Source organism: Marmota marmota, unplaced genomic scaffold (genome assembly GCF_001458135.2).
Source record: "Marmota marmota marmota unplaced genomic scaffold, marMar, whole genome shotgun sequence".
Taxonomy (NCBI): domain Eukaryota; kingdom Metazoa; phylum Chordata; class Mammalia; order Rodentia; family Sciuridae; genus Marmota; species Marmota marmota.
This window is the reverse complement of record NW_026000026.1, coordinates 5,028,040-5,045,788: the sequence shown is the minus strand read 5'-3', so window position 1 is coordinate 5,045,788 and position 17,749 is coordinate 5,028,040. Positions and strand designations below refer to the sequence as shown.

The window sequence follows — 17,749 nt, the reverse complement described above, 5'->3', positions numbered from 1 at the left end:
GCCTGTCCCTGAATTCCTTGGGTTCATTCCTTAACCCCTTGACAGTTGTATGGAGATGGTAACTCCATTTATGACTCACGAACGGAGTAACGGGAAATTAAGGATGTATCTGGACCAGGGCTTCTCGACTTCAGCACTATCACATTTGGGGTGACAGGGCTCTTTGTTGGGGGCCTGGCTTGCTGTGGGGGGCGGTTAGTAGCATTCATGGTCTCTAATATGTGCAGCAGCATCCCTGCCAAATCCCTGTGACAAAAAACGTCCCTAGTCATTGTTCAGTGTCCTTTGGGGGCAGAATTGGCCCTGGTTGAACCACGGACCTGAGGCCACATAGTAAGTGACGGAACCAGGCCCCAGTTGCACCAGCAGCCCCACACCCAGCTCCCAGGGTCCTGGGTGGTGGCTCCAACTGCAGGACTTAAATCCTTTCGGTTTTTTCTCTTCTCCAAAACACTGTCCAAGCTCCTGGGGAGTGTGGTCGCTAAGCAGAGGGGACTTCAGAAGGAAGTCAGATCCTGAGCGGCCCTCCTCTGCTCAGGCTCTACCCTGGCTCCCGTGTGGCTCGGAGGAGAAGCCGAACTCCTTACGTGAGCTCCGAGACCCTGCGCGGCAGCCCTTTTCCTGCCACCCCGCCTCTGCCTCCTCCCCGCCAGGCTCCACCAGCCCCTGGTCTCCGGCTTCCTGACACACGGGCTCTCCTCTCTCGGGGCCTTTGCACCAACTCCTCATGGCCCCGGGCATTTGCGGGGCTCCCCACTCCCCTCCTTCAGGTCTCAGATGACAGATTTTCCTTCTTGGGCAGACCCTCCTCTCCGTGGGAATTTCTTCTCAGTCAGACTCTTGAAAAAATGTCTCACCCCAGAGCAGTGGTCCCTCCCTGCCCTGTTCTCCGCGACACTCCTCGTCTGACATACCACGTATATTTACGTGTCTGTGGTCTGTCTCCCCCACTGAGGGTAAGAACCGCAGGACACGGATTTCCGTGCCTTGACACTCAGTGCCCGACACACGAGAGACACTTACTCCATAAAGATTTCTCCGTGGATCGATGGGCGAGGCTTCGTGTGACTGAGTTCCTGCCCTGAGCTCCAGGTGGTCCTGAGTTCAAGTCTCAGAGGAACAGAAACACCTGCCCGGCTTATCTACTCTCGGCATCTCTATGGCCACCAGCCCAGTCCAACGCCCACCGCGTGACCTGGAGAAGGGGATAGGCCCTGCCTGGGTTCCCAGCTCCCAGTTTGGGCCCCCGCAGTCCCTTCTCCCTGGCCAGGCCAGAGATGCTTGCAAAAACCCTGTCATCCCTCTTGGGCGCTGAATCCATTACGCCTTACAGCTGGTCATTCTCAAATAGCCCTTCGGCAATGGCTGCTCGGGTGAGCCTGGGCCTGGGTTATGGGTGGCCAGGTGGCCTTGCAGCTGACTTCCTGCCCACAGGCCCGGGACCATCTCCAGATTGGATGGTAGGACAGGAGGGGGTGAGTCCCTGGTCTCCCCTGCCCCCTCCTTGCCTTCCTCCCTCACCTGTTTTCTTTAAATGAATAGCACAGGGTCCTTGGCCAGGAAGAGGCCGCTCCACTGGCCACCTAAGAGCCAGTGCCCCTGTCCCCTCTGCTGCTTCGACTTACGTCGCCCTTCTTTCCCCCCAGCTGCCGTGCGGAGGAGCGGCCTGCCCACAGTGCCCACGGAGATGCGCTTTCTGGCCAGCACCGAAGAGTAAGTTCCTGGGGAAATTCTGGGGGAGAAATGCTTGGTTCAAGGATCTGCTTCGGCCTTCCCCTGGCCAGCCCTGAGGCCTTCCGGACAACCCAGCTCCCGAGTTTCCACCATTCTTCCCCGTGGCTTGGACATGGCCTCAATGGCCTCCTTTAAACGAAGCCACCATGGAGAGGACAGAGGCACAGGAATCCCCGAGGGGCTGGGGGTTGGGGGCTGGGGGCTTTCCTCTTACAGGAGGGACCCAGGGAGCAGAAGAGCTGGCCACATGGTCGTCAAGGAGGGGAGGCCAGGCTAAGAGGCTCTAAGGACAAACATATTCTGTGATCTGATGGCCGTCCTTCACCCTATGTGACATCTTCACATCATTGTCACGTTTGTTCTGCAGTGTCCTTTGTATTAAAGCAGCATGGTTAAGGCCCCAGGGTGTGGAGTCGCACAGACCTACGTGGAATTCTAGCCCTGCTACTTGTTGACTGTGTGACTTGAACAAGTTGCTTGACCTCTCTGAGCCTCAGTTAGTGCTCACCTACCAACTGGACGTGATGTTGGGGCCCACCTCCGAGAGTTGTTTTGGGATTAGGTGAGATAGTGTGGATAAAGGTTGCCCGGGTCTGACGTATACACGGTGGGCACCTGTTATTAAAGTGTCATCTTCCTCATCCAATACGCACGGAAGAGCAGGCAGCGCAGGGCTGTCTGGGCAGAGCCGGGTTGGGTGGGCGGCTTTATTCACTGGACACGCGCTTAGGGAGGGCGCAGGGCTGGCGGGGAGCAGCAAGGAGCAGAGGAAGGCGCCAGCCCTGGGGGAGCCAGGTGGGCGAGTGAAGCCCTTACTGTGGGGCAAAGCAAGGGGAGCCAGAGGGGGAGGAAAGGGCAGGTTAAGGCCGGGAAGGCTCGCCAGGAGGGTCCCGCCAAGGGAGCCCCGCAGGAGGTGAGGTCGTGAGCATCTGTGGGGGGCCTTGCCAGCAGAGGGGCAGCACCTGCCCAGCTCCTGGGGGTTCCCAGAGCCACGGGAGGCCGGCGTGGCTGAGCCTGCGTGAGCAGATGGGGGTGGGTGCAGAGAGGTGGCTGGGGTGACAAGAAGGTGCAGGTGGAAAGACGGTGTGTGGGACCCCCTAGGCCACTGTCACAGCCTTGGCTTTGACCAAGATGGGAGCAACGAGGAGGCGTGGTCTCTATCAGTGGCTCCCGTGGCCTGGGCTCCTTCCCGGCACCACATCCAGGGCCTTTGAGCCAACTTTAAGACGTGACCTCTGTGACTGATCCAGCCACTCAGGACCACGTGACCTGGGAGTATATTTTGACATCTGCCCATGCAGAGCACATGTTGGGTACGTTGGACGAGACCTGGTGCCCACCAACAGGAAGACCATATCCAGGGCTGCAGACCCCTCAGCTTCCCCATCTGCGTAAAGCAGGGCTGCGCTCAGTGCGCTGTAGCCTACCTGCCCCCTGGTCCCTGGTCTCAGGCTGATCGGGGCCCGGGTCTGAAGCAGACCATGGCTCCTGACCAGGCCTCTCACTCCTGAGAAGTCAGGCCTCATCTGTTTCCAGCTGTTTCCGGTCTTGGCCTTCCTGTGAGACTGGAAACCCAGTACCCAGACCCCGGGGCAGGTCCCCGTTGCCCTCTGGGGAAAGTTTCTGAAAATAAATTTTAATCTTAAAAAGTAAGGTTTAAAAATTGCTTCAACTCCTCTTTTCAGATTTATTGAGGTATAACTGATGAATGGAGCTGTGTTAGATTTAAGGTGTTCCATGTGAGGCTTTCAATAGGTACACACTGAGAGGTCATTACCAGTCAGGCTAACGAGCCTACCCACCACCCCACAGACAGAGCAGAGGGTTCTTAGTCTATCTACTTAGAGATGCTTTTATGAGAGCATAGGTCAAAACAAGTGTGACCAGCATCTCGTTCCCAGAGACAGATTAAGAGTCAAGGGAACACCGTCGTGGATGATTTCTTGGTATCTCTCTCTATACGTAAATGCATGTTTGAAAACAAACAACAACAACAAAAAAACACGTGTGGCCCACACCTGTAATTCCAGTGACTCAGGAGGCTGAGGTGGGAGGATCGCAAGTTCAAACCCAGCCTCAGCAACTTAGCGAAGCCCTAAGCAATTCAGGGATACCCTGTCTCTAATAAAATATTATAAAGGGCTGGGGATGTGGCTCAGTGGTTAAGCACCCCTGGGTTCAATCCCGGTACCGAAAATAAATAAATAAATAGAAATAAAAAATTTATAATGTCATTCACACAGTTTTGTAACCCTCCAAGTCTTTCCATGTAGTGTAGTGGGCACCTTTTTACTTTAATAGACACCTTTTTACTTTAATAAATTCATGCCAATATCATGATCTCTTAATGATATAATTAATTCTTCATTTCATTCCTTCTCGAAACTCTTCCACTGTACAAGAAGAACAAACAACCCAGAAAATTCAAATAAAGAATCAAAGAGGAAAACAATACATAATCCCACCTCCTTCTAGAAAGGGACCAAAACAACTCTGTCTACTTTATTCTACATTTTCAACACTCACCTATTCACAAAACGTGAATATTTTAAAAGAAACCCTAAGTTGTACTGTCTCCTGCCTTTCGCTGAGTCTGGGTGATGGTGAGCTCTTATGTCAATGGACATTCATTCAGTCACCTGTCCCCAAATCCGTATAGCTGCTCCATCCAGAAAGAGAGCCTCTTGGCTTGGCTGGTCCCTTTTGGTGGATTTTTAGTTTGCTTTTGATTTAAATAACATTCAATGCCTCAGTGAGCTCCTGCACCCACACCTGGGGCACTGCCTCATTTCTTTAGGATACCTTCCCGCAGCGAAGGTGGTCAATGTCCGGGCTGAATTTGCCTCTAGAAAGTCCCCCAGACCCGACCCCGACAGCTGCTTCTCTGGCTGGGTTCTGAGCGGCTTCTCTGTGGGTGTTCAAACAGAGGCCACCCTGACGAGGTGGAGGCCCCGCTGGATCTGCCGGCTGACTCCAAGAAGGAGGAGGAGTATCGCAGGAACATCTGGAAGGGCTTCCTCATCTCCATCCCCTACTCGGCCAGCATCGGGGGCACCGCCACCCTCACGGGCACAGCCCCCAACCTCATCCTGCTGGGCCAGCTCAAGAGGTAAAAAGCAAGTGCCCCTGGCCTGGGCTTCCATCTCAATCTCCGCATCCCCTCGCTCATCCGCATCCCGGGAAGGTGTACTGCTTTGGCCAGGCTCTAGGGACACAGAGATGCTCGAGGTCTAGCCAAGCTCTGCCGTGGCAGCTCCTGTTTGGCAGAGAGACTGGCAGTAACGGGAGACAGAGGGATACATGTTATATGTGTGACAGTAAATAAAGCAGGACAGGAGAGGTGTCCTGTTGTAACAGGTTGGTCAGGGACACCTGTCCCCTCTGCCAAGGTGACATTTAGCAGAGACCTACAAGTGAGGGCATGAGCTGTGGGGACACAGGTCAGAAGAGCATTTGAGACCTCGGGATCGGCTGCGCAAAGGCTTTGAGGTGGGACTTTCCTGGAGAGCCCAGGGAACAGGAAGGCAGGGAGAGCCAGGACGCTGGGGAGCACTTGTCCCAGCTACTCGGGAGGCTGAGGCAGGAGGAGGTGTGAGGAGACGAGGCCGGCCAGGAGTTCAAGGCTGGCCCAGGCGACAGCAAGACCCACCCAGAAAAAGAAAGATGAGGGAGGCTGGCGGGCGAAGGAGGTGTGAGGAGACGAGGTTCTAAGCAGCACCCAGGGACCAGATCTTCCTCCACAGGGATGGGAAGGGTGGTGGGGGGGGACAGCAGAGGATGACACGGTGCTTTACAAACAGACCCCTGCTGGGGCTTGCTCTGTGGCTGGGAAGAGCCGAGAGAAGCCTTCAACCATGCTGGCGGGGGGGGTGGGTGTGCTGTGGAGCAGGCTCTGCTCCCCCCACTGAACAGGTTCCCAAGTGACAGGGCTGCTGGCAGCCAGGGCGGGGGGACAGAAGAGAAGGACTCTTCACTGCACGACCTCATCCTGTTATCCCAAGCCTTTAGTTTCTTGAAGTTTAAAAGCTCAGTATTTCAAGATTCTGTGTCTATGGAGTTCAGGTTCCAGGATTCTGGGAGGTTCTTTTGCAGTGGAGATGAATCCTGTGATTGTTGATTTGCATAACTGCAAACGTAAGCTTTTGGCAAACAGCAGCTAACAGTGGTTGAGGTCAGCGTGGCCACAAATGCTAGCCGGCCTCTCTGCCTGGTGCTCAGCGGTCACCATCTGTGAGGATGGTCCGGAGAGGGGGCCCTGTGGGTCTCAATCTCGTGAGGAATCAAAGTTCTCTCTTTTTGCTTTTTGTTCATTATGTGGCGCTGGTTATAGATCCAGGGCGTGCTCTGCAAGCGCTCCACCAGAGCATGCCCCCCAGTTTACTCTAATGAGAAGTTTTCGGTACCCCTCCCCGTTTGGCCTTAGTGAACTCCTGGGTAAGATGAATTGTCACCATACTCTCAGATCCCAAATCCTTTCATTTTAAGATCTCAGCTGCACATGCCTCAGAATCACAGAGGGAGGTGAGGAAATAGGTGTGGGCCTCCCTCTCAGAGATTCTGACTTAGGAGGTGTGGGATGGGACCTGAGCCTCCCCTTGTACCCGTGGTTTAAAGCCGCTGAGTTTCACTGCAAACCCCAGGTGTCTCTTGGTCTCTAGTCTTGCAGCGCGGCGGGCCTGTGCCTCATGGTGTGGATCCACAACAGACAAGCCAGAAAGCAGGTGGTCCTGCTCCAGGGCTGGGAGGGTCTGGCGTGGCCTTCCGCTTTCCTAGTTGTGCACTGCCAGGTGGCCGGTGTTTGGCCCTGGGCTTGCTGAAGCCTGTCTCCAGGGCTGGACAGGAAGCCGTGGGCGCTGGGTGCAGGACCAGGGTCTGAGTTGGGGCCTGGGGGGGTACTGGGAAAGAGAAGTCGTGTCAGCCAGTTTCCAGGCCGCCTGCCTACCCTGATGTGAGCAGGATTGTGTCTCAACTTGAAAAGAAATCAGGGAGGAAGCACTGGGGCTGTTAAATGAAAATGCCAAATACACAGGATTTTGAGTAAATCACATGCAAATTGTATGCAAATACGTTTGCATCTATGCAAATTGTATGCACAAACTTGGAACTTATGGTGGAGAGAGAGAGAAACTGTAAAAGAAAATCTCTCCCATTAAAAAGAAAGTGGCTGCCCGGCCTGATCCTTGGTCCTGCTTCTAAACACATTTTACTGTTTTATTTTGATTATCAAATAATACAGGCACATTATAAAACAGAAAATTGAGAAAAAATTAAAAGTATACAATGCCTTCAATTCCACTGCTACAAGGCTTCCCTTGGGCTCTTTTGTGTTCAGATACTCATTATCTGTGTAGCTTAGCCTTTGTGTTTGTGTTTGGCAGTACTGGGGATTGAACCCGGGCCTCAGGCCTGCGAGGCAAGCTCTGTACCACTGAGCTACATCGCCAGCCCTGTACTATTTTGGAGCCTGATTTTCACATTAAAATTTTATAGAAAACATAAATTTTTAATAGCTATCAATTATCCTGTTTCGGCTAAGTGTCACACTTTATTAATCATGAGAATTTAGATTGCTTTCATCTTACTTTTATTTTGTTATTATGAATTATAGGACTGACCACATATCTGCTAATATGTTAATATTTTAGAACAATATCTTTCTTTTTCTTTTGTCTACTCATAGAGGCATTCTTATTCATGGTAGAAAATACAGATGAAGAAAAAGAATGAAATAAAAGTCTCTCAGGGTCCCAGTCTATTGTATATTAATATTTTTATTCATTTGTGTGTTTATTATAAAGTAACTTTATATTTTGGTTATTTATTTATTATTTATTTTAAAAGGCCTATGAGCACATGTGTATTGTCATTTTACAACTTGTTTTCCTTTCCAGTCTAGCACAGACATTCTTGACTACATTTGATTGCTGTTTTCTTAATGCATATTTTTAGTAACAATTTCTGGATAAGAGGGTACACACATTTTTTTAAGACTCAATGCACTTTTTAAAAAATCGTTTTTAATTTGTTGTAATTAGTTATCCATGACAGCAGAGTGCATTTCGTTTCATTGTACACAAATGGAGCACGACTTCTCATTTCTCTGGTTGTGCGTGACTGCAGAGTCACACCGTTCACGCAATCGTACATGAACCTGGGGTCCTGTTCCCCCCTCATTCTGCCTTCTCACCTACCCATGCCCCCTCCTCACCCCTGCCTCCCCTCTGCCCAGTCCAAATTTCCTCCAGTCTCCCGTGCTCCCTCCCCACATTATGGATCAGCATCCACTTACCAGAGAGAACATTCAGCCTTTGGTTCAATGCACTTGACCAAATTCTTCTCCAGGAAACATTGTTCCACTGACCAAGCACCAGGAATCCCGTCCCCCACACCCTCCCGGCCTGTTGCCCTGGATCCTTCCTTTCAGCCTTGATGGTGTGCTCACAGTCGGAGGTTGAGCCCGTGTAGCAGAGAAAGACCCCCCAGGGACCTCACCGCGGGGGCGCAGGCCTGGGCTCAGGGAGGCCATCCAGCTAGGGCGAGGTGGCAGCCCACGGAGCGTGGGTTGACTAAAACCATCTCGGTGACCTTCCGGAGCACGCCAGGCTGGGCCTGCTGGGCCTGCTGGGCCCTGCTCTCTCCTGGAGATGGGGAGCTCGGTGGCCGAGCACTGTGCTCCGTGGCCCCCGTCCCGCTTCATTGTGGCCCCAGGTGCCCTTCCGTCCATGAGGTCAGAGTCCAGCGTCCCCACAGAAAAGGAGGATCCCGGGGCCCCCTGTGGTCGCTGCACCCTGACCACCGTCCCCTCCCCGCCCCCGCTGTCCTCAGCTTCTTTCCACAGTGCGACGTGGTGAATTTCGGCTCCTGGTTCATCTTCGCGCTGCCGCTCATGCTGCTGTTCCTGCTGGCCGGCTGGCTCTGGATCTCCTTCCTGTACGGGGGCCTGAGTCTGAGGTACTGCTCCTCATCCTCCTGGTGGCCGCCCGGGGACGAGAGACACCTGAGCTCGGAGCCCGCATGACCTGGGCGCTCTCAGCCCCCGGCTCCCGGGGTAGGCGTCTCCGTGTCCCCCGTGACAGCTGTCATCAAGCCCTGTCCTCTGCTCCTTGGTGAGCCAGCTTTGGGTCGCTGGGTGGAAACCCCTGATAGAACAGCTCCAGGGAGGAAACACTCGTTTGGCTTCAGCTTCAGAGGTCCCATGGTCCCCTTTGTCCATGGCTCTGGGCCTGAGGTAAGGCAGAGCATCACGGTGGAAGGGTGCAGCCGAGGGACACCAACCCCCTATGGCAGCCAGGAAGCAGAGAGACCCAGGGAAGAGCCAGGGACAAGACCGAGCCCACGACGGTGTCCCAGTGACCTCCTTCCTACCTGCCTAAACTCCCACCCAGTGGTCCATGCAAACGACCAATCCATCAAGTGGGTCAGTCCACCGACGGGATTTCACCCTGGAATCTAATCACTTGCCAACAAACCTTGCTGCTCTCCTAACACGGAGCTCCGGGAGGTGCTGCAGCGCCAGCCCTGACACCCCTGTCTTGGCCTCCCAGGGTGTGGGATCGGGCTGGGCCGGCAGCCGGCTGTGCAGGCCCTCGGTACCGTCCCCTCATCGACCGTCATTCATAGCCCTGTTCTCTCATAAGGTCGACACTCAGGCCAGACAAGGAGGGTGCAGGGTCCCCGTGGGGCCGGCTGCAGGGTGTACTCTGGGCGGCTTGAGGACTGGTATTAATCAATACTGAATCACATCACGGAGGAGATACTCCTTTACCCACCCTCATCAAATCGACCCGCTTTCGTTGAGAAGAAGGCCCCAGCTGGGTGCGAGGGAAGACTAGAAACTTCCCTAACATGTTTTGGAACAAAGAGCGAGCGAGTTCCAGGCCCAGAGACTTAGGCCAGCCTTGGCTTCTAGCCAAGAGGCAATAATGGTGATTTACTTTCCGCATTTGTTTTTACGGTTACTTTATTTATGAAGGAAGTCTTACTTCCCTTTATGGGTGGATGAATGTTTCTGCTTAAATACATTTCCTTAATTAAGCGGCGAGCCTATTAAGAGGAATATATTCACTAACCAGGAGCCTGGTGGGGTGCAGAGACGGCATGTTGGCTCAGGGAGGTGCGGATGCCCAGAACTTGGGGAGCAGGAGAAGCAGCTCTGAGCTGGGCCTGGCAGCCGTGCCCACTGTCCTTCTCTGACCAGGTCCCTCCCCTCATCTCCAGGCCCTCATGGGCTCATCTGTGAAGTGGGACCAGCAGGAGCAACTCTGGAGCAGAGATGTACAAATGCTTTAAACAAGAGAAGCTGGGTGTGGTGTGGGCTGACTCAGATGCCTGCCAGGACTCCTGAGGGCGGGAATTCAGGGCTCAAAGGCCAGCTCAGGCCAGGGAAGCAGGCCCAGGGACTCCGGCGGGCCCGAGTTCAAGCTGTGGCTCGGTGCCGTCCTACCCAACTCTGGGCCTCCTGAGTTTCCGATGTCTTCGCTGTAGATTGAACTAGCAAGGGCCCAGGTAACGGCTGCATGAGGGAAGGGCAGGCTGAACCGCGGCCCCTCGTCTCACCTCCCTGTTGTAAAAGCACCTGCTGCACCTGTACAAGAGGAGGCTGAGGGAGGAAATGCCGTAGAGGGAGCCCAGTGAGAGGGATGTTCTGGGTGCACATAGGAGTGGTTCAGGCCAGCCCCCCAACTCCATCTTCACCTAGCAACGTCCCCTGGGCCCCTGAGAGGTGCCTGACATAGGAGCTGATAGGAGCTGAGGTTGCAGCCAGGAGAAAGGCAGAGACCCAGCCAGCCCCGGTTGAGCTTGCTAGACGTGGAGGCCCCCAATGAGGAAGCCAAATCCAGGGAACTAGGATGGCAAGTACAAAGGCCCTGGGGCCAGAGGTAGCAAGGGATGTTCTAAAGGTAAAGAAGGCTTGATGACATCTAGTGCATGGATCTGGGTTGTCTGTGCTTTTGGTGTCCTACGAAACTTTTGCTTAATCCAAGACCATGAAATTGTACCCCTGTTTTCTTCTAAGAATTTTATGGTTTTAGCTCTGATATTTAGGCCTTCAGTTCATTTTGAGTTAAGTTTTATGTATGGTGTGAGGTAGGGGCCCAAATTCATTCTTTTGCACGTGGATATACAGTGGCCCCAGCACTATATATCAACAGATTGCTCCATCCCCATTGCAAGGTCTCGGCTCTTTTGTCAAAATGCAGTTGGCCATGGAGCTTGGGTGCCTTCCTGGGCTCTCAGTCTGTCCCATCAGTCTGCGCGTCCAACACCCATCTCTGAATAGCCCACTTGTCCTCGCTGATCTGAGAGGCCAGCTTGCTCATTGGCTCAGCTCCCACTTGAGTGAGTCTGATTCAGACGTCCTGTTTTGTTCCGTTGATCTGTCTGTGTTCACGGGTCCGTTGGACCCACAAGAGGTTTTCAGCCTGGGCGTCATGTTTTCAAACGATCAGCCAGACTCCGGGGGCACAGCTGTAGGAAGGGGAGGCAGAGGCCCTCCCAGTATGGAGAACAGAGGTGACGTGGCTTGGCCAGGCGGGCGGGGGATGGCGAGAGGTGGGACTCAGTGAGTGGCCGCTCCTACCGCCCTCTCTGTTTCAGGGGCTGGAGAAAAAGGAAATCCAAGCTGAGAGTGGACGCAGAGGAGAAGGCGCGGGCTGTGATTCGGGAAGAATTCCAGAACCTGGGTCCCATCAAGTGTGTGGGTAACTTGGGGTGGGAGAGAGCGGGCTACTGCCTGGCCTGGCCCTGGCCGAGTCCCAGGGAATGACCTGGGAGCCCGGAGGATGGGGGCTGGGTAGACCCTTGACCAACAAAGCCCTCAGGGTGCTTGGGGTGGGGATCTGCCCCCTTCCCACCCAAGGCACCATGTCTGACACCACCTCCGGTGGCTTTCAGGCTCTTGTTTGATGCACATTACCCATGGGTGAAAATATCTAGGCTTCACCGGTCTGTGTCCAAGACTGGCTGTGCCACTGCTCCCTGTGGGGCTCTGGGCATTGTTCTAACCCTCTCTGGGCCCTGCTGCCTGGTCTGTGAAGTGGGTACACCAGGGAGCCATTTCCTCTGGCATTTGGAGAGTCTCCCTCCCCAGCCCTGCACCCCTCTCCACGTCTGTCCCTCCCCATGTGTGCTCCTCTCGGTGGCTGTCCCCTCCTGAGTGCCTGTCTCCTCTGTCTCCGTGACCGTTCCTCTCTCTCTTCCCCTGTCTTTCCCTTTTCTCTCTGCCTTCAACCTCGGTCTCTGTTTCCTCCTTTCTTTCTCTTTTTTGCAAATTCACAGAAACCACTGGGAGGGGGTGGTCTGGTGCTGAGGCAGGGTCCTGGGCAAGGGCGGAGCCGGGGACGGAGCAGTCACACCTCGTCACCCTGCCCTCTCTCTGAGGCCTCCTGGGAGGGAGGGAGTCTTTTCAGCTTTCTCAGACGGACACCTGCCTGGGTCCCCCGCCGCTGCTGCTGTCACCTGAACCCAGGCTCACCTTTGTGCTTGTCTGTGCCACAGGTTCGCGGAACAGGCCGTTTTCATCCTGTTCTGCACGTTCGCCATCCTCCTCTTCTCCCGGGACCCAAAGTTCATCCCTGGCTGGGCCAGCCTCTTCCCTGCCGGGTGAGATTCTGGGATGGAGGCCAACGGGGAGGATTGTGGGGTGGGCCATGTGGAGCTGGAGAGGCTGCAGACGAGGACACCCGTGTCCGAGTTTACACCTGTCGTCCCGTGTAATTGTGTCATTATTACCCTCTGAAAAGAGTTTAGGCTTGGATGATAGAACATGTATATATTTAGATATTTTTAAAAATAGCCACCTAGCTGGGCATGGTGGTGCATGCCTCTAATCCCAGCAATTTAGGAGGCTGAGGCAGGAGGATCACAAGTTCAAGGCCAGCCTCAGAAACTTAGCAAGGTCTTAAACAACTTAGTGAGACCTTGTCTCTAAAAAATAAAAGGGGCGGGGATGTGGCTTAGTGGTTAAGCACCCCTGGGTTCACCTCCCCCTCAGAGCCGCCAAGTCCTCACTGTGACTTGGGTGATAAAACTTTGATCTACTAAAGGTTGTTTTAAGGCAGAAACATGTAACTTCATGGAGTCAAGAGAATTGACTACTGTTATTCTTTTATTTTTCCAGAATACTTTTCCAGGTACTTTGTTAATTTTTTTCCAGATGCATAATGGATGCTATAAGCATTTCAACGATACAGAGAAAGTGAAAAATAACTCCAAATCTCAATCCCCAGTTCTGATAGACATCTTTTCTAACCTTCAATAAAGCCTGACCAGATCTGTTTTACCTCTTGATCAAGTGGCTGGTTACAGGACTGGGTACATGTCCAACCTGGAATTGTACCCAAGACTTTGTATACATTGTGTTGTATATTACCATAGATACGTTCTATTACAAGTTCATTACACTTCAATAAAACTCCTGACAATTAGCTAGAAAGAACTCCAAATAGAAGTGTAATCTCAGTAAACAGATTGTCATCCGTTTTTCTCTTTTTTAATTAGAAAAATTATGCATACTCACAAAAATTCAAACAAGACCAAATTTAAAATGAAAGAGTTAGTTGCCCTTCAACCACCCTCAACCCAACTCCCGAGGACAATCACAATGAACAAGTTTGGTGTGTGACATTCCGGATACATAGACACATATCAAAGTACACATACATGCACACAGGAAAATTTGATCCTGAGCAACTTGCGATTTCTGATTCACTTCATTCTTTTTAGGCACTTCAAAGCATTCTGTGTCTGGGAGGATCTTATTTTATTTAACGCGTTCCTTATTGAGCTATGTCCAATATCACAAATGAGCCCTTCCTTTTTTCTGTAATTTACAAAATCTTGGTTCTATTTCTATGTCGATAAAGATTGATGCTATCTTTTATCTCTTTTTAAACAGACACAGATTATTTTGTAATGTGGATGAAACACGCTTTATTTAAGCATGTCCCTATCAAAACTCCTCCCCGTTGTCCTACCGATAATGAACACCCCTGTTCATAATCTGTGTGTGAGTCTTATAAATTATTCCTGAGGGTGAACTCCTAGGAGCAGAAGAGATCAAGGAGCGTTCGCAGGTACAATCTGCGGCTTGTTTTCCGCTGCCTTCTAGAAGGTTAAGCCCGTGTGTCCTCCCCCCCCCGCCCCCTCACCAGGTTCATCCCCCTTTTAGGTTTTGACAATTTATTAGTAGATAAGTGGTATCTTGTTACTGTTTTTATCTGTATTTCTCTGGCCCCCTCCAACCCTCAGCTATGTGCATTCTCCTGTCCAACCCTCAGCTATGTGCATTCTCCTGCCCAACAGCTCCTGTCAGGAACAGGCTCTGGGCCTCAAGGAATCTGGGGCCAGGCAACCCCGAGTTCAGGCTCCTCTCGGCCACAGCCAGGGTCTGACCTGAGCGAGCCCTTTCTGCTCCCTGACGGCCCTCCTCCTCCTCTGGCACACAGGCCTGCCCTGAGGGCCCCACATCTGCCCAGCTCCCCCAGAGGCCCTCTGTGGGTGCTTAAGAGGTGGCATTAAGAGGTGGCTCTATCACACACTTGAGCTCCCCACATGGATGTACCCCACCTCACCCAGCTTCCCTGCTCTCCTGCGGAGGTGGGGTACATCCATGTGGGGAGCTCAATGTGTGATAGAGCCCTGGGAGCCCCATGGACCCCCGTCTTTTGTAGCTCTCAGAGTCTCCCCTCTCTGGCCGGGTCCCTCCTGCTATGGTCCTTAAATCGGGAGGATTAGCGTTTGTTTGGCACAAGCAACGTCTAAATGCCCAGGGGCTAGGGAGAAAGGCCTTTGCCTCCCTGGGGGTGGCCCCACACTGCGCTCAGCATCCAGGGGCCCTGTCCCCAACAATGCCCCCTTCACAGCACGCCGACTCCCATCCCCAGACCCTCACTGGCGAGCCTCCCAGCCACGGCCTGCTGAGAAGCCCAGGGTCACATGCTGTGGGCTTCTCATTGTAGGTTTGTGTCTGATGCTGTCACCAGCGTGGCCGTTGTCATCATCTTGTTCTTCTTCCCGTCCCAGAGGCCCTCCCTCAAGTGGTGGTTTGACCTCAAAGGTAAGGTGGGCAAGGCTGGGCCTCGGACTGTGGCCTGGGGTGTGGCCTCAGTGACCTGGAGCAGCACTGTACTGACCACGTGGTCCTGCGTGTCCCCCTCGCAGTGTGAGGGACATCTGGGGACTTGGGACTGCCTGAGGTGGCATCCAAGATGTAGTTCTGGGCCAGGCCCAGCAACTGGCCGTTGCTGTACAACCCATGAGCCAGGAATGGTTTTCCTATAATTGAAAAAAATCAAAAGAAGAATATTTCCTGACATGACATTATAAGAAATCCAACGTCCCATGTCCACAGTCAAGGCTGCCTTTCCGCAGGAGAGCTGGGAAGCCGGGGAGACTCATTTTCCCTTCAGTTATGTAAGTGCGACCCCAAGGCCTGATGTTGCCCCTGGCCCTCAGCCAGACATCCTTCCTGAACAGTGGCTGACCCCTCAGCCAAGGCAGGAGGCGCAGCTGGTGGCCTAAGAGCCAGGCAGGACAGAGCCAAGCTGGGCGCAGTGAGTCGGAGGCAAAACTCAATTAAAATCCAAATTTCCAGCAGGCCCCTCAGCGGGAGTCCGAAGGCTGGAGGGCTAAGTGCCAGTTTGTGACCCCACTGGGTGTCCAGCAGATGGCTGCCAGAAGGCGGCACCAGCACTTGCCACCTGTGACTAGCCCCGTGTCTGTCCCAGGCAGGGCATGGGCTCTGGACCAGGAGTCAGGGGTCAGGGGTCAGGGGTCAGGATCTAACTACTTCCTGTTGCTGGGGAAGAAAGACTTTCGCGCAGGCCAGTCCCAGCTTGAGTGGAGACTGCACAGAAAGCCAGGTGTCCCCAGGGTCCCACGCAGCTGTGGCCTGGCTGGCCCCAGGGGCCTGGCCGTGGGCTCCCTGCTGAGCGGGGCTCGGCTCTTCTCTGCCCCTGGCGGCGCTCCTGCCTGACGGCCCCTGCTCTGCTCACGCCTCGTCTCTGAGCTTCGTGGCTGGGCATCTTCCGAGGTCCTGCTGCCTCTTGGGGGCTGCTTCCCCCTGGCTCCGGCTTCGCCCCCAGCGCTGCCGCCCCCCCGGCCCTGCCGGGGCCTCTGCTAGGGCCACCCTGGGACATCTGCTTCTGCTGGGTCTCTGGCCCCGCTCCAGCTCCCTGCAGGACCCGCCCACGGCCCTCCGTGGGCCCCTGCGTGGCAGGACTCTTCTCCCAGTCGGCCCCCTCCCTTGGCGGCTCAGAATCCGGCTGCTCCGGCTCCTTCTCACTTGGGCGGATCTTCCCCCAGAGGCCACCTCACGGCATCACGGGTTCTGGGCCTCCTGTGACGACTGCCCCAGGTCAGGTGGCCTCTCCCGAATGCCCAGAGCTTCCTCTGGCTGGGCTGCAGGGGGTGATGACGGAGGCGGCCGGTGCCGGCTGCTGCCCTGTTCTGGGCGCTCTCCACCCGGCTCCTGGGCTCTGGGGCCTCCTACAGGGAGGAGGGCCCCTGGGGGCTGCATGTCCTCTCAGTGGTCTCGGGATCAGGGTTGCTGGCTCCCAGTCCGTGCCCGAAGCACGTGGCCTCCTCATCCATCTCTCCTGTCACATCCTGGTACAGAGAGCAGCGTCTGCCCCTGGAGGAAATGGCCGCAGAGAGGAGGACAAAGGACAGGGGCCTTGGCATCCTGGGGAGCAGGCTGTGCAGACCCATGTGCTGGGGCAGACGCCCGCGGTTCCTGCCCACGGCCGGCACGCAGGGAGCCAGGACTGGTTTGGTCCGATTTTTTCAAGAGAAGCAAAGACTCTGGGCTTGTATGAAATCTCCCTGATTTGAAATGTTGGTCACCAATTCAAATGACAAAGCCAACGCCACGCGGGCCAGTGGCAGTCGCACTAGGACACCGTGAGTGGAGCTTGGTCCAGGCAGTGTCACTGTCCACCTTAGCCGAGGCCCTGGCTGCAGTTCCCAGCATTGAGTCCCTGGTGGGCAGGGACTCTGAGCACCACTGTCCTCTGGCCACTGGTGTTCTGTGCAGACTGGCCGAGGTGACGCTTTGTGTCTTAGCCCTCAGAACTTGGACGGTGCCTTAGAGAGTGGTCTAATGGTCAGTGTCCATGGCGAGAAAGTGACTTGATCAAAGTCACCCGACGAGCTCAAGCAGGATGTGGAAACCAAGCAACTTGGGTTTTCTCTTCACACCCACTGGCCGTCTTCCAGCCGTCCACTCTCCTCCTCCCCTTTCCGGCCAGCCAACGGGGGGGATGTCTCCTTGCTGGCCCTTCTGATTCCCAGGTGTCCAGAGCAGTGTGTGGCACATGGCAGGCCCTCGGGGTGAATTTGTCAATTAAAGAACCAGGGCCTGCTGTGGGCCATGGGCCCGGCTCGGCCCTTTGCCCACGTGGGCACATTTCATCTCAGTGCCAAAGTCTCTGAGGGAGGTGCTATCACCCTGCCTTGCAGATGAGGAGGTTGAGGCTCAGAGAGGTTGAGTCACCAGCCCAGGTCACACAGCTGGTGAACAGCAGAGCGAGGGTCAAACCTAATCCAAACCTGTGCTTGCTGCCTGTGCTTACGCTGCTCTAGACGCCAGCCAGGCGGAGTTTGAGCCAGAAGTGGAGCCCACCTGGCCAGAAGCGGGCTAATAGGAAACAGTGGCAGGGCGTGGTTGGGCAGGACAATCGTAAAGAGGGCAAAGTTCCTGCCAGTGGTGCCTACCAGGTGGCCGGGGCCTTCCCCTCCCTGTCCTGCTCTACCTGCCACCCAGGGTGGTCGCTTACTCTCTCAGGCCCCTCTCCCTCTAATGAAATAGGGTTGTATCACCCCCGGTAGAGGCTGGGCCTCCTGCCACCTCCTCTTCCAAGTCTGGCTTAATTGCATGTTGGTTGGTCCAAGAGTCTGCAGGCTCTCCCTGGGGAGGGTCCCTAAAGCAGTTCTTATTGTTTTTATTTTCTGACCACAAAACCCTGGAGGCCGGCTGAACCTGGGGAAGCCGAGAGCGGCAGGAATGTCAATGGGG

At 54.5% G+C, this 17,749-nt stretch overlaps 1 protein-coding gene and 1 long non-coding RNA gene across 4 annotated transcripts in view; both read left to right on the top strand.

The window, feature by feature from the left end:
• Slc13a3 (solute carrier family 13 member 3) overlaps nt 1-17,749 on the top strand; it is a 63,631-nt gene that overhangs the window by 32,792 nt on the left and 13,090 nt on the right. The window contains exons 4-9 of one of the 3 annotated variants that reach the window (XM_015479151.2): nt 1,647-1,713; nt 4,661-4,843; nt 8,560-8,685; nt 11,332-11,427; nt 12,232-12,336; nt 14,694-14,791. In XM_015479151.2, the coding sequence (XP_015334637.1) occupies nt 1,647-1,713; nt 4,661-4,843; nt 8,560-8,685; nt 11,332-11,427; nt 12,232-12,336; nt 14,694-14,791 (675 nt within the window). The remainder of the gene's footprint in view (nt 1-1,646; nt 1,714-4,660; nt 4,844-8,559; nt 8,686-11,331; nt 11,428-12,231; nt 12,337-14,693; nt 14,792-17,749) is intronic. The other 2 variants (XM_048810791.1, XM_048810792.1) reach the window with 2 other exon arrangements.
• LOC125618946 lies at nt 14,808-17,145 on the top strand. Its single transcript, XR_007350331.1, has 2 exons — nt 14,808-16,090; nt 16,351-17,145. It is a non-coding gene; the product is annotated as an uncharacterized LOC125618946 (long non-coding RNA).